Here is a 25955-nt window from a genome sequence, read left to right as displayed (position 1 = left end):
TTCATATGAGTTTACTCAGTTTGTATCGCGAACAGGTTAGTGTAAAATGTGCAGGATTAACCAGAAGAACGATATGCTGAGTTGCTCTTATTGTTAATATTAAACCCTACACGGTCAATGTCGGATCAAAAAAGAAGAGTGAGCAGAAATGATCTGCACACTTTAGTTGTACGAATTGTACTTGAATAGGTTTTCCTTCACTGTTTGATAAAGTTCACCACAACTGATGGAAGTGCTAGATGCACAAGTTGTTAGCTGCATGAAGATAAGACTTAAAGGTGGTACAGATCTTATTAACTCATTATCAGTTATTGATTGTAGAAATTTAGGTGGTGTGGGTTTTCCTCAGGTGAGATCAACAATATAACTTCAATCGCCATCTTTCTCTGTCTCTGAGGCAAGACGAAGCTTCATATCAACTCACAAATCATTTTGTTAATTCCTAGCCGCAGTCTCCAAACTCCTTTTGTCATTATTCTCAACTCGTTTTTTTCTGCTGCTCATCCATCTGTTCTGCCTGCCCTCTTGGTCCTCCTCTTCCATTGCCCTCCTCACATACTCCTCTTCTTCCTTCTACCAAAGTTGTTGGATGCTGTGATGTCTTTGTTTACAACACAACTCCTCCCATTCCACCACAGTATTTTGGCTGTTCCCCTCTACATCTCCTCTTCCTCGCCCCCTCCCTTCATCACACTGAAGCCAATGTTTCAGCTTGCCTTCCTGTCGCCAACAAAGCAACTCCTCTCTTTGTTGGGGCCTCTTTTTGGACAGGGAGGCCAGCCTCCAAGTTAATTGTGCATTCGTTAGCAATCGCCTCCCGCAACTTGACACCTTAACTCTTTAAGCTGTAGATGAAGTGGTGTGGGTGTGTTTGTGTTTCTGGCTGTAGACACATTACTAGAAGAGAAACTGGAAGGAGGTGGTTTCTTTACATTCCCCACCAGGTTTTATCTGCCATTCTGCAAAATTAAAACTAGAAAGCTTTCAGTTAAATATATGGTAAACTGGTAAGACTTCATGCACCTAATTCAAACTAAGATTCTAACCCAATAGTTGTTGAGACTTTTGACGCAAAACCACAAATGTCAACCTCATGGTGGCGCGAGAGAAAAAGTCAAGGCATCCCCAAAGTCATTAAGGCCAATTTCACACCTAAAAGGGTTCATGTCTTTGTGACAATATTTACATTTGATCCAACCAACCAACTAACTTTAGGTGCAGTACTCAACATTTTTACAATTTTAATGTACCGAATGATTGTCCTCCATCGTCCAACCATTATATCGTCGGAGGCGAAGAGTGCAAGCATTCCTGTGAGTCTGACCACCTCCGTTTCTGGAGAGACCAGCAAGTCCTTCCCTCCTTTTCTTCTTTTATTGTTTAATGTTGTCTCAACTTCCTGCATTTGGTCTCAAAGTCCAATTTATTTAAAATTATCACAAAAAATCTGCATATTGTTTTTCCACACTGACCAGAACTTAAAATATCTGACCATTTTGCTGCTGTGTCTACAACAGTTTCTCCCTCACTACAATATCACGATTATTTTAAACTTTTATCTCAATTACGATTAATGAACAATTATTTTATGCCTGTTTCAATTAGTTATTTTATTATTTAAAACGGGATGATTGTTAACTGAGACTGGTCATGGGCTTGTAGTGGCGGGACCTCGATACTGCTGCTCCATCCCCGATCACTACTGCGCAGACTCTGACTCCAAATGGTTGACAATACAATACTTGTCTGAGTTTCTGTGTGTGCCTGTGTCTGTGTGTGAGCACATGTTCACTGGCATAATAAAAAAAACAGGAAGTCATCATTGAAAACAAATACACTGCAGAGTATATAATTACACCCTTGACTTATTGGTATGAGGAAGAAAGCTGAGCAAAGACCTGATAACAACCCCTGGGCTGCGCACAAAGCAAGAGACTAGACTGCTAAATTAAAAAAAGTGAAGTGCCTGAAACCTGTTTATTGTCACAATCACTAGTTTCAAATCCTGTTAGCATCATGTTTATTTTGGATGCTATGGTCCCACTTGGGGAAAAATAGACGATAATGCATTGAATGCATTGTGGCATGGATACTGTGTGATTGACAGCAAAAACCCTCCAATGGGTTCAAGTTGCAGGTGAAGGTGGGCGTCGTCAGGCTCCACCCCTAACTCCTCCAAATATGGTTACTGCTGGTTTCAAAGAACAAAGATGACGCTGGACAAAATGCAAAACTCAAGTGATGGTTTAAAAGTAAATGGGTGATGTCATGGTAGGTTGCCACTTGATATTGACATTGCCATTCAAAAATTAGATTCACCGATCAACCTAATCTGGATGTGTTTGGACTGTGGGAGGAAGCCAGAGCATGGTAAATGGTAAATGGGCTCTTTCTAGATTAAAAAGTTAAAAGAAAATTGATCTTACCACAAAAAATGTAACTTTACAATGCAATTAAAGACACCATAACAATTTTTTACATCAAACTAACAAACCTGAATCCACATTCAGTGCTCACACTCTCGTTGTCATCAGTCTTGTCTTGGAAATGCAGTCCTTGGTTGTCCATTGTGGTATCATCAAGTGGCAGTGTAAATCTGTAAATGAATCCCCTACTCATTAGAGCCCCTAAAACCTATATCTATATATATATATATATATATATATATATATATATATATATATATATAGAGAGAGAGAGAGAGAGAGAGAGCGGTTTGGTGTACAAGAAGCATATGGGTTGGAGATCCCAGCCAAAAAGATTGAAAGAAAAGGATCTCCAACCCGACAAATAAGAAAAATAATTAACAAAATGAACAAATCCCAACACCCTGAAACCATGCTGGGAGTAGAAGAATCTGAACTCAGGACAGAACTGGGAGAACAGCTCCCAGTGAAGTAGTGTATTTGGCTGTTAGGCTGCTATGCTCTCCATGCCCCTCAGCCCTCCACTTCTCTGACTGGATTTCATGATGGATTTCAGGTGCTGCTCTACTCCTGAAGAGAAACAGGTAGAGAAGAGAGTGAGGGCACCAGAGAGAGGGAGAGAGCAAAAACACATGCCCATGATAATGCACATGCTGAGTTACATGTAACAGTTACGTACAGAGTAATCGAAAAAGAAGAAAGATCTGCCTTCTGAAAAAGGGCCATGTCCCCTCCTGCGAATTACACCCCTGCTTATTAGTACATTTTAGCATTCTGATGTATTTAGCTCAAAGCACAGCTTGGTTTCTATCTATTCCAACTAGCTCACACAGCCTATAAATCATGTATGCCACATAATCTGAGTGATAAGTAATGTAATATTATGTTCTTGGCAACTAACATCTAAAATCTACAGTACTGACTGAACTGGTCTGTGTGGAACAGTACTCTGTCGACCCCCACTTCAAAAGAATGAGCAGAGGCTCAGATTACAGCAGCACACAATGAAAACACACTCGACTGAATCCTGTCTGTACACATTTAGAACGGGAGAAGGAGGACCAATCCGTTGATTTTTAAATGTGTGTTTAAAGTTCAGCTGGTTGAGTTAAAAAAACAAAAAACTAAAATCATAATATTGAATATTTATATTTCAGATATATTTCTATTTGTGTAAAATATAAAAAGTGGTTGAATAAACATCTGTTGCCTAAAAGGGACAACGTTCACTGCACCTTGGTAAAATACATTACATCTACACAACTAGTGTCGAGTGAGTAGTTCATCAGTTTACCTGACGCCAGGTAGCAGCTCGAGTGGAGCGTCGTGCGCATGCGCATGTCCTCCTCCGTTCATCAGTACGATGTTGTAGGGTCGACCCAGAGAGCGGAGCCTGGTTCAGTGTACAGTATCTGGACCGGACCGAGGCGGGCAGAAGGCACATTTGCAAGGCGGAGGAGATGGAGGACAACGAGAACGAGACAGAGAAGAGGGATAAAAACTCGTCCAAGAGCGACAGAGTGACTCTGAAGAAAGAAATTGGACTTTTGAGCGCTTGCGCTATTATCATCGGTGAGTGTCTGACAGCCTTTGTGTGCAGTAGAGCTATTGGTGCAGAGCGGGTGGATACAGTGAGGGAGAAGTTAACAGAGACGCGTGTCTGAGGGGAAAGAACTACTGTAACGTGGCGGATGTGCAGCTGTTGCTTTGTAGTTGAAGTTACAATGTATTGGCACAAAACAAGTCTTCCTCAGCGGGTTCAGGTTTAGTTCTGGTCCTGAGCTACTGTTAGGACACCGAGTGGATGTCCCTGCGGTGTCCCTGTGTAGTTTCTGAATGATACGTGGAATTATGGCACTTAATCCGCCAAAATACGCACCGAGGGTCGATTTTACGCACGGATGCTCCTCCTCTGATGTCTGGATCCAGTCCGGACTCCTGGCTGCTGTTCATATGTGGAAATGGTTGCATCATTCGGTGATATTCTGAAAATGGGCATGCTTACGTGGCTGGATCTTCCTACATTCAGCTTGAAACGCAAAAAGCAGATCCTCCGTGTGGTTCTGTGCCAGAGCTGAGTTAACGCTCGAACTTTGTCAGGGTTAGGGGTTCGATTTCCCGAGTAGTCTCACCGGATAGAGCAAGGATAATGCTGTTCCATGCAGTGACAAGCTATGACCAGCCTATACCATAAATTTACTTTTACTGCAAAACAGTCAATGTAAAAAATGTCTGTTTGAAGCAGGAAGTTGTAAACTGTGCAAAATATCTGGAGGGAACTGGACGTATTGAACGATGCCACAACAGTATTCATTGTAAACAACTTCAGCTACAGCAGTAAATCTACCGGTTATTCTTTGTGTGTTATTATAATGTGACATTGATTCAGAGGCCTCCTTAAAGCAGCAGCTGATAAGCGGTCTGGGTCTGGATGCATACAATATCTAGCTTCTATTTCTGGAGGCAGGGGGAGGACACGCTACTGACTTAATGAAAGGACATGAAGGCTGTCATGAAGTTATTTTAGTCTGTTCTTGGGTTAAAATACTTTATCTCACTTCTTTGTTATTGTACAGCAGGGATTGTTAACCGCACCTTGTAGAGTAGGGTAACACTGCTGTTCAGAAATCAGCATTGTGCCCTTTAACCTTTGTTATCTTATTTACATTAATACATTGTCTGAAAATTCTCCAAAACCACAGTTAGATTAAGACCTTGATTAATTTTTGCACGATGGAAATAACCCCAAATGTTCCAACACTGCTGTCTTGAATGTGCCTGGGGGCTTTCTTCATTCTCAGGGTTTTATTGTACATCTTGAGTTAATTATACTGGCCTAACTTTCACTGCAGGCACGATTGGACAAAAATAGTCACGAGACACATGTATTTGAAAGACAACGTATTGTATATAAAAATATACAGCTGGCCCTAACTTAAATAACAGTTGCATGATTGACACAGTAAATGGTGAATAAAAGGCACTTATATGGTGCTTTAGTCTTAACAGCCATTTAAAGCACTTTACACAATGAGTTCACCCATACATACGCATTCTATATCGCTTCTCTATCACATCCCATCCCTTATATTAACTGCTCAACAGGCTGCATCTGCAGCACGTGAGTTAATTCAGTTGAACTCCTACTGATTGTGAATGTTTGAATTGCCGTTTCGTCATTGGTGATGCATTTGGAAGACTGAATGAATGAGAGAGTGGATGAAGAGATAGCCTCGCACCCTGACATCCCTCACAATAGCTCTTAACTCTGAACTTACAACTTATCTTGAAATGTGAGCTCATGTTTTTGACTTGAGGTGGTCATTCATCAGCCTTAAAGATTGGTCACACAACAGAGCCAGCAGAGTCATAAGACTGACTTTAATTGTATGCCTTTGGTGCAAGCTTGGTATCATGAGGCATTAGGAATGTGCCACTTAAAACGTACAGTATTCCCATGACTTCAATAAGTCTCCGCTGTGCCTCTGCAGATAGCCACCGAATGATAAGATTGTAAACCAAGAGTAGGCGCACTTCTCCAAATCAAAGGGATAGCACAACAAACCAAGATAAATAGAATATGAAGCCAGATTATGGACATTATAGACTGTAGAACTGGTGGATTCCACAGTAGTTTTCTTTTTGTTTTAATGTATGAATATAAAAACAAAACAGGTTCATTATTACAAGTAACAAACACCTTACATGAGATCTCAGTAGGTACAACATAAAGCACAATCTGTTACATTCAGAGAGATTTACAAAGGAAAAGGCAACAGGGTCAATGTAACATTATCATTTTATCTTAATGCCTATTGTGCTTTGATAGAAACTGTAGATGTACAATTCTTTTGCTCCACTCTCAACGTACAGGACACCCACAGTCAGAGAGCTTCAATGGTTATGAAGTCTAGTTGGTCTATTTTATGATTGCAACAGTGAAATGAATGATCAAATCACTCAGCTTAATATTGACCACTTGCCAAGACTTCTCTGAAATGGAGTCACATGTGTTCGGCTAGTGCACACCAACAACTTGAGTGATGCAACCAGAGACGGCCTACACACAGCCTCACTCTGGTAAGGTGGAATGGTGAAGCTGAAGTGTATGATTTCAGAGGACTTGAAGCATGACAGATTCAAAACTGTTCATCCTAACTAAAGCTTGGCAAGCTGAATCACCAATGTGCAAATAGAAGTAAGGGTAAGCCGCTAACAGGCAGGTAGATTAACCAGTTCAAGTGAGTATATGCAAATCCTAAATCAAAAAAACAGACTTGCAGGCAAAACAGGCAAGAAAGGTTGGAAACCTACGGCTGGAATAAACAACACACAATCTAGCAGGGAATGAGTGTAAAAACAAAGAGCTGATAAGAGAATAAGGAATAGGTGAGTAGGTGGGTGGGGAAGAGTCAGGTGTTTTTTTAGGAAAGTCAGTGCTACTGAAGGGCAGTGGCAGTGTCTGAAATGGCAGGAGAGTTATTCTGTGTCTCAAATTGGTTTCTGTACACTGTGTACTCTCTGGCACAGTGTGTATATTCCAACAGCGAAGCGTTCCAAATCAATCACAGCCACTATGCACCCACCGGAAATAATGACTGTGTATATATATATATATATATACAGAGAATAGTGGTTATTGGATAATGAGTGAATTTTCATTTTTCTTTGAACTATCCCTTTAAACCACCACCTGACCTCTTCACTCGGCTGCCATTTTCACATATTTGAAAATATGTTGGTGGTCCTTCCCTTCCACAACGTATATGGCGACTGTTGAGAATGAGAAGCATCTTTTTGAGCGTTTTGAGTCCACATCCAGGTACTTATAGTGCACTGCAATGTTGGCATACTTGTCAGTGTGAACATACTTTTGTCTAGCACATTTCACACTTTGGTTTTTAAGTTTTAAAGCCAGTCTCTGTTTTTCATCTTGCTTGTCTTGTTATATCCTTTTAGTGTTTTATCATTTTAAGTGTTTTTAGGGCAGGTGCAATATTCAACTCACTTTTATTCTGCATTATTATTCTGGGTCTTGCGTGATATGTCCTTGTGTACAGTTTGTTGTTGTTGTTGTTTGTTGTACAATGTAGTCTTCTGCAGCTGCTGTAGCACTTTGGCCCAAGACAAATTTCCCTATGGGACAATAAAGTATATTTATTTTTTTCCAAAAAATAGTGGAAGTGCATGAATGGAGAACTGGTAGATTAGGTAAAGAACAAATGAATGCGTGAATTAAGTGTGACATAATGGTAAATATATCAGATCTGTGAAGAGGAAAAAAGTTACTGCACCTATTACCATACGTTTCTGTAGTTTAGTTTTACTTTCGCACAGAGGGCTGATTGGGTGATTTTTTACCCTTCTCCATGAACATTACCTCGCCAGTGCAGGGAGGCTGAGAGGGTCAGTAGGACTCTGACTCATGCTTTCAGCTATGATGCCAAACTTTATGACATAACAAACACAACACAGGCATTATGTAACTGCTCTGCATCTCACCACGGCCTCCACAATCAAATCTGACAGTGATAAATGCACTGTTCAGACCCCCTCTCTTGCTCTGCATCATTAGAAAGCACTCAGAGCTGTTCTGACAGGGAGTGTGCCCCACTGGGTTTTAAAATCCACTTAAGCTGTTATATTGGACGGATATATATTTAATTTTTTGTTTGGCCCCTTTTGTCCTAATGTCCGGCAACGAGGGGAAAAACATGCAAGACTGTGCAAAACATTTTTTGCTTGGACAGCTGCTAATGTGTTAGTTTTTGTTTCATCTTTTTTTCCCCTCAAGATGGTGTTGAAAAATGAGAGCCAGGATGGATTAGAGTGCATGACATGGCCACTTATTAGTCTGTCTCTTAGCCAACTGAGCCATTACGGAACATCTCTTTACACCAGATTGGGGGACAGCTGAGCAGGGACCTAGTGAGTCATGTTTCCACCATGTCACAAGGCCTAATTGGCTTGACCAGCTCCATTTAAAAATATGTCTACTGTCATAACAGACCATACATAATTTATATGCGTTGTTATACAAGTAGCTTAACAAGTTCAAATGTACTGATTTCCTTCAATGATGACTGTATTTACTAAAGCAAGATTTGTGTGGCTGTGGCTAAGGAGGAGAGCGGGTCGTCCACCTTCCAGAAGGAAAGCGGTTCGATCCCTGTCTCCCCCATTCTGCGTGCTGAAGTGTCAAGTGTCGGTGGGCAAGATCCTGAACCCCAAATTGCCCCTGACGTTTGTGCTGGCAGTGTATGATAGATGTATTTAATAGAGAAAGTGCTCCACATTAATGCACTGTGTGTGTGTGTGTGTGTGTGTGTGTGTGTGTGTGTGTGTGTGTGTGTGTGTGCTTTGAATGGGTATCAACACTAGAAATACTGATATCTTTGTTACTTTTGCCATAATGAAACTTATTTTACAGAAAAAATGCAGACAAAAATGTTTATTTACTTAATTCAAGTTCTATATTTTGGTTGTTAAGTATTATTCATATTATTATTAGTTATTCATCATAAAGTTTATGTTCAAACTATAAAATATCAAGCCCATACATTCCTGTCATAAGGGATTGAATACATTATCTAAGTAATCATTGCCATGTGTTGAGTATTTACATCATAGGTCACTTTTCACTTCTCCCCTTCCTCACTTTCTAATCAAGTATTTATTTATTTTTTCTATTTAAATTGTTGTAAAGGCATAGTTCTCTTCAGTGAAGATTAAACGTGTAACGGAACGTTATACAAAACGTAAAACAATCAGCTAATAGCGCTCTGTACTGTCTATTTTTATTATGATTATACTGAATGTATTTTATATGAAAACAATCTGACGACAGAATGGAAATAGTTAAACAAGAAGTCCTGCAGTCGACTGTTTTGCTATAATGAAACACTGAGGGGACAGACCAGAGCTTCAGTCTACTCAGACTAGGCTGTGCATCAGATGATGTTTGACAAAACATCTTTACATTCAACCCTTTACTCCTTATGGTTGTTTAAGCCTTGTTCTTTCTATTGTTGTTCCTCTTGCACCCTATATTAGAAAAAGGAATTAAGAGAGATTGCACTTGATTTAGATATAGGAAGACGTTTCATCTCTCATCAAGAGGCTTTTTCAGTTCTGACTGGCCAGTGGGGAGTACCAGCTATTTAACTTCTATCAATGTCAGTGATGTCACTGTTCATCAATGCTACTGGCTGTTGCAACAACAGGTATAGTCAGTGGAGTCACCTGAGAGCAGGTATAAACAACTGCTGTTTTGTGAGTCACAGAGGGTCAGGTTTGAATGGTTGTTAAATCTCCTGGGAAGAAGGTGTGCTTTGTAGGCGGGGGGGGGTAAGTTGTGTTGTAGACATCCTCCTCTGTCAAGGGATAGTCTCTTTACTCCAGTTTCAAACCACCTGCCCTCTCTATGCAAGATATGTTAATGTTGTTGCAGCAGCGGCATTTTTCCTTCATGTGTAAGTAAACTTTGTCTTAACCTGAGGACTTGACCCTCCGGTGTTGAGCCATGTATTTTTGTAATGGATGTTAAGTTTCACTGATACATAAGTGTCTGCATTCCTCACTGTCCTATATAGACTAGATGGCTTTTCTGGGTGTGAGGTGTGTGTTTTGCGGACAAAATGAAATCAATGGCCTTAACCACAACCCCTGAAACTTCCCACCAGTCAGTCAGAACTAAAAGACTGAGGGTGGTGCTCAAGACATCCTCAAGTTTCTACAACACAACTAAATCAAGCTGCTCTCAATTCTACTATTCTTGGATTACAATGACCTTGGTAACAGAGAGTCTTCACAAAAACCTCTTACCTTACTTACTGATGTGTATCTAAATATGTTACCTGTTCTGCTGTTACATTTAGTGTTTGTGACTGTCAGCCATATATTTAGTTTATCAAATATAATAAAACCCAAACTGTTGAAACCAGTCTCACACAACGCAGATATATATTGTTGATTTAAGGTGTTGTTTTAATGAAGTCACTAAATTAAACAAAAGCCAGCTGAAATGAATCCTTAGAGACCTATTTTACATGGCTGGGATGTTTTAATAAGCCTTTTGGGATTTCTTGGCTGTTTTGTTTTTTCTTTGTACAACCAAGTTTTAGTTTTCATCCTTTTCATCCTCGAAATGGTCGATTGAAAAGCCTCAGATATAACAAGGGATTTTTTAACTCAGTTAGAAACATAAGTCTGAGAGAGCAAATGTTATCTAAAGGAATAGTTAATCCCAAAATGAAAATTCACTCATTATCTACTCACCCCTATGCCGATGGACGGGTGGGTGAGGTGTTTTAGTCCACAAAACACTTCTGAAGTCTCAGTGGTAAACTTTGTTAGAGCCGAATCCGATAGAATTGAAGTAAATAATGAGTCACTCCTAAGACGTAATAAAACAGAAAACCATAACATGCCTCCATACTGCTCCTGTGGTGTCATCCAAGTGTCCGCAAGCCACGACATTCATATTCGACTCGAAACGAGGTCATTTACACCATGTTTTATGCCTAAATGTCTTCGGACGAGGTGCATTTAAAGTGCATTTTCACTTTAAAACAGATACTGAGTAGATAATGAGTAAATTTCCATTTCTGGCTGAACTATACCTTTAACGTTCCAAGTGTGGTAGCATTTTGTGTAACCTCGGGCACACTTTGTAAATAATGTTAATATTTGCTTTTCTACTCAGGGAACATCATTGGCTCTGGTATATTCATCTCACCTAAAGGAGTGTTGGAACATGCCGGCTCAGTGGGGTTGTCACTCATCGTCTGGGTTTGTGGAGGGGGGATCTGTGCCCTTGGGTCCATGTGCTATGCTGAGCTGGGTGTCACCATCCCGAAGTCTGGAGGAGACTATTCATATGTGACAGAGATCTTTGGAGGGCTTGTTGGGTAAGCACTGTTGTTTTCTTTTTCTTTAAACAAATAAGTTTAATGTTGGCTTTTTTAAGTCTCTAGAAGTTGAGCTAACATGTTACGGACATGCTTCAACAGTCCAGGGTCCATAAATTTGAGGTTTGGTTTAATAGGACAGCAACTAATCACCTCTGAAGGTCTTGTGACTTTCATGTTGACATGTGACATGTCAGCTGATCATAGTGTTATTACAAATCTGCTAAGGTCAAGCATGTCCAGCACCATGCATGCCTGTGGAGGAGCCTCTTTGGTCCTCTGTGCCCTTGTCTAGCTCACTCATTTGCACGTGCACAATAAGGCCACCTATAAACCTGGCAAGCAACAGCCACCACAACAGATCAAAAATAACCTCACCATGTACGGAGGCTTGAGTCCCATGCAGCAACCGCAGGTTCGGTTCTTACCCAGAACGTTTGCTGCATGTCCTCCGCACTCTCTTTCCCCTGTTCAAGCTTAAATTCCTCTCTCCTATCAATAAAGGAATCAGTTTTAAATGCTCAAGTTTAATTATACCCCTAAATGTAGCAAAACAAATAAATATTTAATATTAGCTCTGGATTATCCATAACTATATTCCACAAAAGGGGCATTTCATTTTATTCCGGTTTGCTTAGTAACTGGCTAGGGACCACAGATACAATTAGCCCATACAGCTAACATTGGCTCATTTACAGTATTTTGTCTGTTGATTAATGAGCAATATTCCAATTAAATAAATAAACAAAATGAGAAAAAGAAGAAGGAAATCTGACAAAAATCCACAGGAGAGCTCAACAGTTGCAGAGTCATTCACAGCAAGGTGAGGCATACATTCTGGTTCCTACAGTTTCCACCAGCTAAAGAGTGCCAGTGTCTCCTCATGTCACTTCTCCAATAACTAATGCAAGGATACGCTTAAGCAAGTCAGCAAGGCCTGATTGCTGCAATGCTGTACAGAAATGAAAAGCAGGAAACTGTGGTTGTAATGACAGGGCTCAGTCCAAGTGTGTGTGAAATCAGGATGTAGGGGACAGGGAGGCCTCTTTCCTTGTCACATTAACAGTCGACACACAACACCTTGTAGCTGCATCTTCTCCTTATAAATCTTTATGTATAAAATATCGCATCACCTCTGCCAAGAAGGTTATGTTTTTAATTTCCATTTGTCTGTTAATTAGCAGGATATCTCAAAAACTGCTGACCAATTTCCATGAAATTGTGTGGAGGGATAGGGCACAACCCAAGGAAGAACCCATAGAATTTTGCAGCCAATCAAGATAAATGTGCCGATCCAGGATCATTTTTTTCACTTTAACATGAGATAGGGCATTAACCTTGTCTCTTTGTCTTGCAGCTTCCTGTTGTTATGGAGTGCCGTCCTCATCATGTATCCGACCACACTGGCTGTCATCGCACTCACCTTCTCCAATTACGTCTTGCAGCCAGCCTTCCAGGACTGCCTGCCTCCATACATCGCCACCAGACTCCTCGCCACCATCTGTATCTGTGAGTCACAAACAAAACGTCTTTTAGTCCAGATGAGTTTGAGTCATAATTCATTAGTTATTTTGTTTAGTCTATGAAGTTTGTGTTTTTATTATATTTTCCTCAGATATTCGATTGATGAAGCTCCAGTCTATGTACGTGGCACTAATTTCTTAATGTTCAGTCATTGTAACTTATACTAATCAAATAGTTATTCTGTCGATCCTAAACAAACAAACAAACTTAAAACACATGGAGTCCAATGCAGAAGAGGGTATTTCCATGGCACAGGCTAAGAAATACTGGATGCTTCTTTGCATTAAATGTTAAGTCAGATGCCACAGAGTGATTTTTCGATACAGAATTGTTTGCTCCAATTACAACAAACATTGGCAGGATTCTTTCATTGTGGGGCTATAGAAAGGTATTCAGTCATTTTGTGACATTAACATATTACCGAGTGCACTTTAAATTCTATGCAACATTACATATTACATGTTAAATCTCACTTAAGTAGCATTTTCAGCCTTTCCCAAACAAAAAACTAAGTATGCACTGCAAGGCATTATTCCACTACAAAAAATAGCCCAGTCTGAACTGCTAATCTGCCTTTTACAGTCCCATACAAAATGTCTCCAAAATAAAATTTGTGCAAGAGATGTTCCATTAAAGTAAAATGAATATATATATCTACATTAAGCTGTCCAACAACAAAATAAATGATAAACTCAGCTCAGGGGTATTCAGTTAAAATTCAAAGAGGTCCAGTTAGAGAGAATTTCCTCAAGCAAAGGATCTGAAACACCATAATGTCTAACTTCAATATGATTCAGTGCCATTTATTTTAAAGTAGCCTAGTAGTTGTATCAACGTCTGTATGAAGTCAAAAACTGACTGTCAAACTAAATAAAGAAAGTACAATTCAAAATATTTCAACAATGTTTATTATTTATTTTCACTTCGAACTGGAGGGTACTGTCATAATAAAATAAGAATGAATTTTTTTTTTTCTTTTCTTGTTTCAAGTAAAATAAGGTTTGCATCTAAAAACAAAATAAAGAGCTTTTGAAATAGGCATCTTAAAATAAAGTGCTTAATTTTTAGAATATATAAAGCCATTAATATTCTTAATATATAACTACATTACACATAAACAATCTCAACAAATATTAACAAACAGCTTTAACTTTCCTCTTTGTTCCCACTTTCTCTGGTTCAGTGGATGAAAGTAAACTGTACTGTGTGCTGCCAGGATTTACTAACGTGAAGACAAAAAAATGCATTTTTGTTTGCATTTGATTGAAGAAATACTTATTTCAATAAGTGCTCAGCAAACAAGCGAGACAATCCTGTTCCCAACTGGCTCTATAGATATAAATCAAAGAGAAGGGTAAATTAAACTGTACAGGACAAGTCCAGCTACTTTCTTGTCATGGCTTGAATATATTACGAGGCTGTATGCTGACGGCCGCTATTGTCATTTGAGAATTCCTCAACAAACGTTGTGCTCAATTTCAGTCTCTGATCAACACCTTCCCTTGAAATGTTGGAGAACAGCATTATGTACCAAAATAGCTAATGGCAAAAGCAGTCTGTGCACGTATGTGGGCGACATGCCAGCCAGTTTGGTCTTGTTTGCTCTGGATGCATAAAGGTATGGACAGGAAAGGCTTAGCAATCTGTGCATGAGAGTGTGTGCATGTGTCAGGCTAGCTTTAGCATTAACAGAGCACACCTCAACTATTTTTAGCGACAGAATGTTACAACTGCTGCTTAGTTAGGCCAGTCGCCCCCTCTGTGAGTTTGATTGTGTGTTGTACCAGTTTGTGTGTGTGACTGCACACGTGTGTGCCCGTGTGTCAGTATCAGAGTCAGACTACATAATGGTGCCAGCCTTTGAGGACGCCGCTAATGAGAGGGTGTGTCTACGCCATTGTGCATTGTTTCAGAGTGGTTTTCGTGATGCTCCTGTCACTGAGCACCATGGAAACAGGATATGGGCAGGACACCTTGCAAATCAAAGATGGGGACTCCAATTGGCCAGATGACATGCTGGTTGCCTGTTTGGTATATCCCTATTGGCTGCTTGGTACCACCCCCCATCCTCCTCTCTGGACCACAGCATCACACTTCAGAGCGATAGGGACTCAGGGACATTGTAGTCAGCTGTCTGTAGTTGAATGAGCTTCTGTATGCATGTCTGAAGCTTTATCAGCAACTTGAGCATCAGAAGTGTCAGATTCTGATCAGATGGAGAGGATACTTCTGTGAGCACCACAAGAATCATGGATGATAAGAGAAATATATGTTAAAATGTCTTTCCAAACTGTTGCTCCAACATCCTAAAACATCAAACATTGGTGTAGGTGAGACCTCTATACGCTGCTGGTGAAGATAATAGACTGTTAGTTAGCTCTCCATGCTATCATTGCACATGTGGGGATGATTGTTATAATCGCCACCTTCAGCAATTACTTAGAGCAGAGGATGGATTTCTATTTTCATTCAAAAGTCACACATTCTTTTAGCCTTAGGTTTACAGCTCTGGATGCAATGAGACACTTTGCATATGTGCTTATCTTAAATGCTTCAAACATAAACCATACACCATCTTCTGACAAATAGATAAGGAATAACGTATTTTATAACATACTACTTATGACTTATACTGATACAGATACACAATCAGGGAATCACAATTAGCCTTAACTAAGAAGAGAAAGAAAATGCACATTTCTCCATTTATATACAAAAATACTGACATTCCCATAGTGTCAGTGCCGTACTGGATAACCAGCCTCTGCGAGGGAAAATCCAGTACATAGCATACACAGCCCCATTAACAGCTGACTTGCTATAACCTCTACTTTTAACAACATCAGACTGCAACTAAAAATACATTTATATAGTTGTATAACATTCTTGAGTGTTATGTTGTTTCAGAAAGTATTATGTGCTTACTGAGATCAGTGTTACGTGACTTTAGGAAAGAAATGTCTCGGCTTTCAAGTATAAATTGTCAACACTTCTCAGCTCTGTGTTGACAGATTTTCTGAAACACTCAGGGAGATTAAGTGGATTAAATGTTAACTGCACTGCTGAGTCTTACTGAGGCCCCTGTAGAGTCAACTGAGATTTTCCCAGCTAAGGGTCTATGAATGTGAGTCAGCCTAGATCACAAACAAGACAGCACTCCACACACCAGCTATGGACACTATAATGTATAGTCTCAGTGATCCATGCATCGATTACACATCCCAACTCACTTATTCTGAGGAGAAACAACAGTATCAGCTTCTGCTGTTCATTCCAGCACAGCATGGTGCCAATTTTAGTCACCACATGTGTGTCTGCCACATCAGTTCGCTGGTGCAGCAGAGGAAGAAAGAGAAGGAATAATATGTTTCAGCTGACCAGATGTTACATTCCACAAAAACAAGCCTAAGAAATTATACCATTATTCAAATAAATATTCAAACTGCCCTTTCCATTTCATTTTAATTTGTTGAATAAAAATCCTGATGATTCAGAGCAATCATTCGAACCTAATTTGAATTTCAATCATTTGTATTCTAGTTATGGCAGAGTTGTAGAGACAGAGAGTGGCATGCAACAAAGGTCACAGCTGTTCATGAACAGGGCAGGTTGTGGTTCTTGGTTGGTACTGTAACCCTGAGACCCATGTGACCCACACTGGAAAGTATTTTCAGTTGTAATCTGGATAACAAAATATGGATCACGTCTGTGTTTACGCATCTCTTCTCTTGTGACGTCTTTCCAGCAGTTCATGCATGTTGTGATGAACGTGCATATGGACCCCTACGTCTGTATTTACACATCTCTTGTCACGTGAAGTCTTTTCAGCCAATCATGCTTCTGATGATGAATGTGCCGGTGTGAGTGGTGTCAGCAGCACTCACTCAGTCAGTAGTACAGAATTGTACTGTCTCATGTTTCAAAATTAGAGCCTTGTGCCTTGAAAAGCATAGTAAATCGCTTCGGAATCGTCGGTATTGAGCCTCCCATCCCTACTCTGGTCACTAACGATAAGTTTCCCCATACTTAAATTTTTCCCATCTGGCAACACTGATTCTAATGCATTAAACATAAATGAAGGGAAAAGGTGATTATATCTCCAACATGAAAATGAATGAAAAATAAAAAAAAATACATAGCATCTTCTCTGTTGAAGACACAAAGACAATAAAATGTAAATGCAGCACAGTAACAAAAAACTGCCATCTAAAGGAAAGAACAATGTCCCTGTGGTTTCTGACTTTAACAAAAACATGTCTACACACAACTCAGTGAGAACTACACAAGAGAAAAAGAACTCCTGTCCTGTCATCCAGGAATTCTCAAAATATTTTGGCTGTTGCAGCAAGCTGATACAAGTGTAGTTGTTGCCCCAGAGCAAAACTGTGCAAAACCACAAATGAACTCACAGGTCAACAGACAATCAAGTTCACATATTAACATGTGACACAACTATGTGTTGTCTCATATGTCAGTGGGTCTGTGCAGACCTCTTAGCTTTGGGAGTTCACATGTACAAAGATGAACAGTAATGACTTGATGCAGCTTTCCTTTTATACACTACTACTCTGCATAGCTAACTGTACTATGCCGTCATCGTCAGTATGTCTCTATGTGTATTTCACCCAAACGAAATTCTGTGTATGTAGAGTAGTCTGCAGGGATTCTGGGGTCAGATATCTTATGGTCGGCCGACAGGATTGGGAGGTTATTGCTAGTTCAGTGATTCCAGTGACCAGGAGGAGGTGTTCCTGAGGTTGAGGCCCCCTGATAAATCTGCAGAGTTTGGATCAGAATCCATTAAAAGTTAAAGCAGTAATAAGTTTAGTATTCTAGTGCTGAGGCAGCCTTCAATAGAAGTTGTGACAGCAGGACACAGATTTACCTGCGCTGTCACTTTCAAAGACAGCTGGCACCTCCTTCCTGTCAGGGTTAACACAGAGGGAAGCTGGGGGAGATGGGGGGTGTTTCACTGAAACACAGGAACGGAAATGCGTGTAACACCCCAAGGGTAATTGACTATAAAACACTGTGGTGTTGTGGGCAGGAGAAAGCTCTGCCCAGTGCCACGAAATCCTCCTGCCAAAAATTCACGTGTGTATGTGAGTGTGTCCGTGCCAGCGGAAGCAGTTTGTTCGGATTTCTGTGGTAGGAGGGCAACCTTGCCTCGTTGATGGATGACATGGTTGATAACACCCCTGCCCATATATGCCCATATACATGCGCACACACACTGCTGTGCTACTCTTGCAGGAGACTGCGCTTGTGAGTAAAACCAAACAGAAATGAGACGCCAGGGGAGAAGGTAAGAAGTACAGTTTAAATAAGATATAGAGGAGAGAAACAAGACAAAAGATCAAGATGAAGAGATCAGAGACAAGGGACGGGGCAAAGAACGACGAGAGTCTCGACAATCTTAGTGACCCACACAATTCAATCCTTATCTCTAGCTCTTGTTTTGAAGTGCCACACTATTCTGAGTTAATGTGAAACACAGGCAATGATCACTAAGTGGATAAAGGCCAAGGTAGGGGTGTTCACAAACTATATGAGCTTCATAAGGCACATTCAGCTATTTCCAGTTGATATAGTACATAATAACAGTGGGTATAGATTAATGTCCTTTTTTCATAAATACCAATCATTACCACTGAGTGGCCAAGCTAACCAAAAGGTCACTGCCTCTGGGTGATGAACTTGTAAATACCGGTGACAGTGATTACTCCGGACATATACAAGAAAAGATGTGTACTGGCTTAATAAATTAAGGTTTACACTAGATTTGGTTTTGGGCAGCCTTACTTTTGTTGAGTACTGGGGGAGTGTGAAGTTTCCCATTATTTCCATAGAAAATCAAATAGACGCTGGCACCTAAATTTAATGTTAAACTGAGGCTAGATAATTAGTTTGTATACATGTACAGAGTTGGGTTGGCTGTTGGTTTTTCAAATCAAATCGAATAAACTTAATTGTCCTGTAGGGAAATTTGTCTTGGGCCAAAGTTTTGTTGGACTGGTTTGATTTTATCTTAACCGGTTTCATCGATACTCATTGTTATGACAAGGTTTGGCTAATTAAAAAGTCACCACATCAGCAGACCAATGATGTGCCAATGATGTTAAAGCTCTAAATCCAACTTGTATTATTTTCAGTGTTGTAGTGCTCAAGTCCAAGAGTTGTGACTCGACTTAAGTACAGGTGACTGGGACTTGAGCATTGACTGCTTTCAGACAGAGGTTGAAGACCAGACTTTTGTGTTAGTTTTGGACATAACACTTTGGCATAAGATATTGATCGTCATGTGAATAGTGTAATTATTCAATTTCATTCAAGGGCATGGACGTATCGATTCAGATGCACAACATCAAACGCTAAAGAGACTGGCTGAAGAGATGCCCGATTTGCGTGCCTTGCTGTCACATATTCCATCAAATTAGAGTCTTTAAGGGCCTAAATCTTTGACTCGGGAAGAAACTGGTCAGAAAGATAACAAACTGCATGTCTGAAAGGGTCTTATAATATAATTCTAATAATGTTTTTCAGACTCAAATGTGTGGTACAGTGGTTACAGAAGAATACACTTATATAATATAATAATAAAACTATGCAAAAGTTTTCAAAATTCATCTCTGTGCTGGCCCAACTCATACACATCACTGGGTTTACCTGGGAAGCCGGCTCTTGAGTTTTAGGCAGCTGGAGGACCACTTGTATCCACTCTGTTTGGTTCAATAGGAATTCTGCTCTTGAAAAACTATGAAATATCTTCGTGGTAAAATTATCATTTTACCATCATTATCAACAAAGCTAGTTAGCCATGCTACTTCCAGCTGCCCCATTTAGCACATGGTCGTCTTCTTCCTTTTAGTTTAACAGTTGATATATACATGTATATAACAGTTGGATTACTGCCATCTACTGGCAAGTGAGTGGTGCTTCTCCATTTGTGTATTCTGTGTGACAAAAAATGTGCAGAAAATAGAAAAAGCAGTCTCTAAAGACTGCACATTTACTGATACAAATCGCTGTACGTTTGTTTGTGGATTGTGTCTTAAGAAATACAAGTAATGTGACATTTTACGTGTCACCAAGGATCCACAGGAGATTCACAAATATATTGAGTTGTGAATAATGAAATACCTGTCGTTATAGAGGCACAGATGCAGATATATAGATAAAAATCACTGCATTTATTTTTGCATTATGTTTTGAGCTACATAACTTGATATCTGTTTTTGAGTAGTTCTGAGACACTTTTAACAGTCAGTCTGAGGGAGCAATTTGGGGAGCAGGGGCATACATGATGACTTCCTACAACATACACACACTCTCTATGCAAAGAGGAAACAGAGGGTAGGAAGTGCTCAATTCCTTCTGTCTGTTTGTCAGGAAAGATGTTCTTTTTCTTCTACTTCTTTGTGCTGACAGAAGAGGAATGTAGAGGATGTGAGAAAACATAGTAACCTTAGGGTTAGGGTAAAGGCATCACATGACTGTCACAGTCCCATGTACAATACGAATGAGTTTATATACAGCAGACAATCATACTGGTATATGGAGATTGATTGGCACTTTGAGTGCATGGTCCACTTCAGTCATTACTCTCTTAATAACAGATAATTGGGCAATCCTGATACATTGTCTCTTTAGAGATTTTTAAACAAAGGGTGATAATTATCTTAATATAAGGCATAGTGAAGTTTTGCGTTTGATTTACTTCCTGTTTTGCATATCAACGTGTCTGTCCATTAACCAGCCCTTGTGGACTTCTGAGGCCTTGCAGAAAAACATCTAAGTTACTATGAATTTCATTCAATGATTCTGATATTAGCTGACCACTTTTATTTTTCAGTTAAAAATCTTCATCCTTCACTGTAAATGAAATTACACAAACAAGTTAACATACTAACTTTTCTAATGACAGTACAAAGAAAGCATACAGCAACTGACCTTAGATAAAGTCAGAGGTGCTGACACCAATCTAGTGTATTTGAGACTGCAAGTTAAATCAAAAGCCTAATCCTGCTATAATATTCGTAATTATATTTTCATCAGTGTTTATTCACATGAATTGTTGTGATTTTTTTACATACCCCCATAGTATAAATTGTTATTCAGGTGCATACGAGGGCGTACTGTGGGCATGTTCACTGGGCATCACAATTACTCTCTCCCTCTCCTACAATTTCACTGAATCTTGAAGCATTATCCTTGTGTTTCAACACATAAAATAGCTTAGAGGGCTACACAGACCCACAGATACATGAGACTTACATGTTAGGTTACAGAAGTTACAAGTGGTTTTCTAGTTTTTATATAATACACTTAGCAAGTATAAAACACATGCCCTCTTTGTACTGAAACTAACGTTGGTGGTTAAATAAAATCTCTTGTGTCCTGCACAAAATGTCACCAAGATTGACTTGAGTTTTTCCCACATCCCTCACTTTCTTTTCCTGTCTATACGTATGTATGTCTTACACAGTCTACATTCAGCATGTTGAGATCTTAAGATTTCCGATTTTTTTAAATCATAGCCAGTAATACACAGAGGCAGTATTGTGGGCCTGAGCTCCCCACTCGTCAGAGCAACTGATGCTATGAACACAGAACTAGTGACACTGAAGTTAGACTTCAGCTGGTGAATATCAAACTTCAACACATCCAGCTGGTGAAAAACCCTGCTGCTTTTCCCATGAGGTTCAGGTCTTATTTTATAAAAGTGTATTTATTTCTTCTCTTTGTGTATTTGTGTGTGCACAGTGTTCCTGACCTGGGTGAACTGCTCGAGTGTACGCTGGGCAACCAGGATCCAGGATGTTTTCACCGTAGCAAAACTGCTCGCGCTGGCACTCATCATAGTGGTGGGACTCGTCCAAATCTGTAGAGGTACACACACACACACACACACACACACACACACACACACACACACACACACACACACACACACACACATTGTGGTTTTGGTTTGAATATTATTCATAGCAAGATAAAATAAATAGAACTTAGTACTTACCTTACAATTTTGGTACTCTCAATAAACCAAAAAAATCTTTAAAACAGTGACATTCTGTCAGAGTGGGTAGCCTGGATCCTGGGGATGGTGTGTTTGTTGTTGTTGTTTGCTCTTTTTTTGTTTCTTGGTGATTTTATAATGTATGTGTATTTGTTGATCAATAGTGTCATAACCTTTTTTAATAATTTTGAACATTACAGCTACAGGCAGTAATAACGTGACCAGGCGCGGGTTTTACAATTCCATCAAGAAAGGGGAAAATGTGATTTGATAATTTTTCACTGTAAACAGTGAAAGCTCTAAGCTCTAATGTGGATAAAGCCATGCTGTACAGCCACCTGTTGAATCAGTTAAAAAGTGGTGTTAAATATTAATACTCAATAATTGTGAAGCCAATAATCTGTGAATTATATTTTTTTACTCTTCTATTAGAAACATATGAGCCACACAAGGTCATGACATCATTACTGTTTCAACTTCTGCCTATTTTCATCTCGCCTGTCTCCAGGTCACTATGATGCCCTGCACCCCAGTGTGGCCTTTGAGTTTCGTCAGGACCCCTCAGTGGGACAGATTGCTCTGGCCTTCCTCCAGGCCTCCTTTGCCTACAGCGGCTGGAATTTCCTCAACTATGTCACAGAGGAGGTTGTGGAGCCACGCAAGTACGGCGCACACACACACAAAGAATGTTCATATCTCTTCAGTATTTTATATAAGCTAGTATACAATAGACACCTATGTCTATACTGTGGAACATAATATATAATAGAACTATAATAGTCATTTTAATTCAATTATTTTCTTGTTTATACTTTTATATAATGTCTTGTTTAATGCCCTGTAAAGCCTACACAAAGCTTACTTACAGTATATCATTATTTTTCTCACTATCAGAAACCTGCCTCGTGCCATCTACATTTCAATCCCACTGGTGACCCTGGTGTACACTTTGACCAACATTGCCTACTTCTCCTCCATGTCCCCTGAGGAGCTGCTGGCCTCCAATGCTGTGGCAGTGGTGAGCATGTTTACGCAGAGCTTATATCAGTTTATTTACTGTTAAACAAGACTGGCAGTTGTCTCTTGAAGCTGAAATTCATTGCATGAGACAGCGCCTCAAGCCATTTATTCAATCAGTAAATCAGCCAATACAATTATTTATTTATGTCCCAGAGGGAAAGTTGGTGACACAGTCATATGAGGTGAAATGAATCATGAATCATGAATCAATGAATAGATCAAACGATCTGTAGAATTCAATGATATAATACATTAATCACTGTGTTGTTCCAGACATTCGGGGAAAAGCTGCTGGGGATGTTTTCCTGGGTGATGCCAATCTCGGTAGCACTGTCCACCTTTGGAGGAATCAACGGATACCTGTTCACCTCCTCCAGGTAGAACACACATACACACGTTGGCTTCTTCAAATAAACTACATGCCAAATAGTTTGAATGACCTTATGTGCTCGAAATAACACCTAGAATGGCTCTCAGTAGAGCGCATACCTCCTCTTAACACAAATGGGTCTATTTTTAGATTGTGCTTCTCAGGGGCAAGAGAGGGTCACCTGCCCTATCTGCTGGCCATGATCCACCTAAAGAACTGCACTCCCATCCCCGCCCTGCTGGTCTGTGTAAGTACTGTACTGCCAGGTTTGTCTATTGTTTCAAAAGCAAAAGGGAAAAGAGAGTCCCCATTAATATAATGCTAATTTTAATGATTTTTAAATTGGTTTAATATATTCTTGATCCTTGTGCCTGTGTTCATGTCCCACAGTGCGCTGCCACAATATTCATCCTGTGTATTGGAGAGACACACAACCTGATCAACTATGTGTCCTTTATCAACTATCTGTCCTATGGGGTAACCATCGCCGGCCTCCTCTACCTTCGCAAGAAGAGACCCAACCTGGTCAGACCCATCAAGGTACACTAACCCATGACACACATAACCATGATGACACCAACAAGATGTAACTTAAGACGTTTTCAGACAAGAATCCCAGAAAAGGTTCGGGAAACTGTGTCTGGACATTTTTAAGAGATTGGGTAGAGCCATGCAGGAGGCAGGACATAATATATGAATTCCACTGCGGACATCCCATTTTTGTTTAAAGCACTCTCAAATCTCGTTGTCTTTCCAATTTGACATTTGACAAATGTCTGGAGTAATGAACTCAGACTTTTGCATTCTTACAAAAAGGCCCCTCTGGAAAATTGCAGGAAAATTTCCAGAGTTCAGTTTATTTTACCTGTAAGAAATAACACACTCTACAGTTTACTTCAAAGTAACTGAAACACCAAAACTCAGCCCAAACTAATGCTTGAATATTAACTTTTCAAATCATTGTCTGTAATTGTACGACCTGGGCCACATATTTATGCATTGATCATTACTGATAAGTGGCTGTAGTAGTTCAAAATATATTAAACAGCATGAACATTTTACAGCTGCATAAATAACGTTAAACTTACCTTCCCTTCAACTTCCTACTGACTTATTTTCTTTACTTTCAACATCAAAAGGTCTATGTGGATTGTGATTGTTGTGGCCACATCTAGAAAATCCATGAGAGTAACGTTAACATGATGGGGTTTCTGGTGTACGGGTTAACCATGTAACTAGCAGGTGAAGTAGCTGGAGCCAACAAACGTTAATTAGCTAACTAATGTATTGACATGTCCATACAAACTGTGTTTTCAGTGTCATGTTCAGTCAGGCGTTTTAAACCATTAGCCTCGATTAGAAAACAACTCATTGATATTTTGAGCTTGTGACCTCAGCTGAGCAGCGGCGTGTCCCGTCAGTGTGTGGCAACAAACTGAGTGTTATCTCAGCTGCCATAGTGGAGACTGACAGCTGTCATCACTGTGAGTTATAACATTTATGTCAGACATAGCTTTAATTTGTCATTTACTTTTGGTAAATGACAACAGTGGCGGTGGGGAATATTAGAGCGCCCCCTAATGTCTCAAAGGGAAACTACATGATTTGTTTGTGTATGGTATTCTGACAGAGGCAGAATAACACATTCATTATTTTTCAAAATAATAAACATATGAAGTTATGAATGATTTTGTCCTATGTATTTATTTTTAAAGGTCCAGTGTATAAGATTTAGGTGAGAGGGATTTATTGGCAGAAATTTTATACAAAATAATCATTGTGATGTTTTTACTTGTGTATAATCATCTAAATTGTACAAATTGTTGTTTCCCTGACCCTAGAATGGACTCTTTATATTTAAATACTTTATATCAGGAGCGGTTCCTCTCTACAGAGGCCGCCATGTTTTTTAGTAGTCCAAACTGGATAAACTAAACAGCTTTTGAGTTTTTATGACATCTGAAGGCTACCACAGGTTCTCTTTCATATTTGAAAGGGAAGGGTGAGGTGAGGGGTATTCAGCTGCAACATGCAACTTCACCACTAGATGTCACTAAATTCTACACACTGAACCTTTAAAATTCTATTATATCCTGGCTCCTCATTTCTTTTCGCAGGCCAATGTGTCCTCGGGCAAGACATTAAACCCCAAATTGCCCGTGACGGCTGTGCCAGCAGTGTGTGAGTGATGTGTGATAGAGAAAGTACTGCACATAGATCCATGCACTGTGTGACTGTGTGTGGGACCAATAAAGGAATCTTGAATCTTGAATGGCAAAACTGAAACGTTAAACAATACTCATCAAGACTAGAAAATGTATATATAAATACAGACGATTTACCAATATGAAAAAGTATGAGTTTCCAAATGTGTAATTTATATCAAATGTTTAATAATCTGGAAATGGATGGAATGAATCAGTGACTGGAGTGAAATCCTGTGTTTCTGATTTTGTTATGTGCAGGTGAACATGTTGATCCCCATCACCTACCTGATTTTCTGGGCTGTGCTGCTGGGCTTTAGTCTCTACTCTGAGCCGGTGGTGTGTGGCCTGGGCATGGTCATCATGCTGACCGGAGTCCCTGTGTACTTTGTGGGTGTTCACTGGAGGAACAAACCCAAATGGATCTACAGGGTAGTCGGTAAGTTGCTGTGACACTGTAGAGTACATATTGAGATTATATTA

The 25955-nt window shown here is 39.8% G+C and overlaps 1 protein-coding gene across 1 annotated transcript in view; it reads left to right on the top strand.

The window, feature by feature from the left end:
* The first annotated feature begins 3850 nt into the window (after positions 1–3850).
* slc7a10a (solute carrier family 7 member 10a) overlaps positions 3851–25955 on the top strand; it is a 23813-nt gene continuing 1708 nt past the window's right edge. The window contains exons 1-10 of the mRNA XM_034571080.1: positions 3851–3998; positions 11131–11335; positions 12693–12844; positions 21623–21748; positions 22387–22540; positions 22773–22896; positions 23172–23275; positions 23419–23515; positions 23659–23808; positions 25734–25911. Of these exons, the coding sequence (XP_034426971.1) occupies positions 3887–3998; positions 11131–11335; positions 12693–12844; positions 21623–21748; positions 22387–22540; positions 22773–22896; positions 23172–23275; positions 23419–23515; positions 23659–23808; positions 25734–25911 (1402 nt within the window). The 5' untranslated portion in view covers positions 3851–3886. The remainder of the gene's footprint in view (positions 3999–11130; positions 11336–12692; positions 12845–21622; positions 21749–22386; positions 22541–22772; positions 22897–23171; positions 23276–23418; positions 23516–23658; positions 23809–25733; positions 25912–25955) is intronic.

Source organism: Hippoglossus hippoglossus, chromosome 3 (genome assembly GCF_009819705.1).
Source record: "Hippoglossus hippoglossus isolate fHipHip1 chromosome 3, fHipHip1.pri, whole genome shotgun sequence".
Taxonomy (NCBI): Eukaryota; Metazoa; Chordata; class Actinopteri; order Pleuronectiformes; family Pleuronectidae; genus Hippoglossus; species Hippoglossus hippoglossus.
This window is presented reverse-complemented; position numbering and strand designations above follow the sequence as displayed.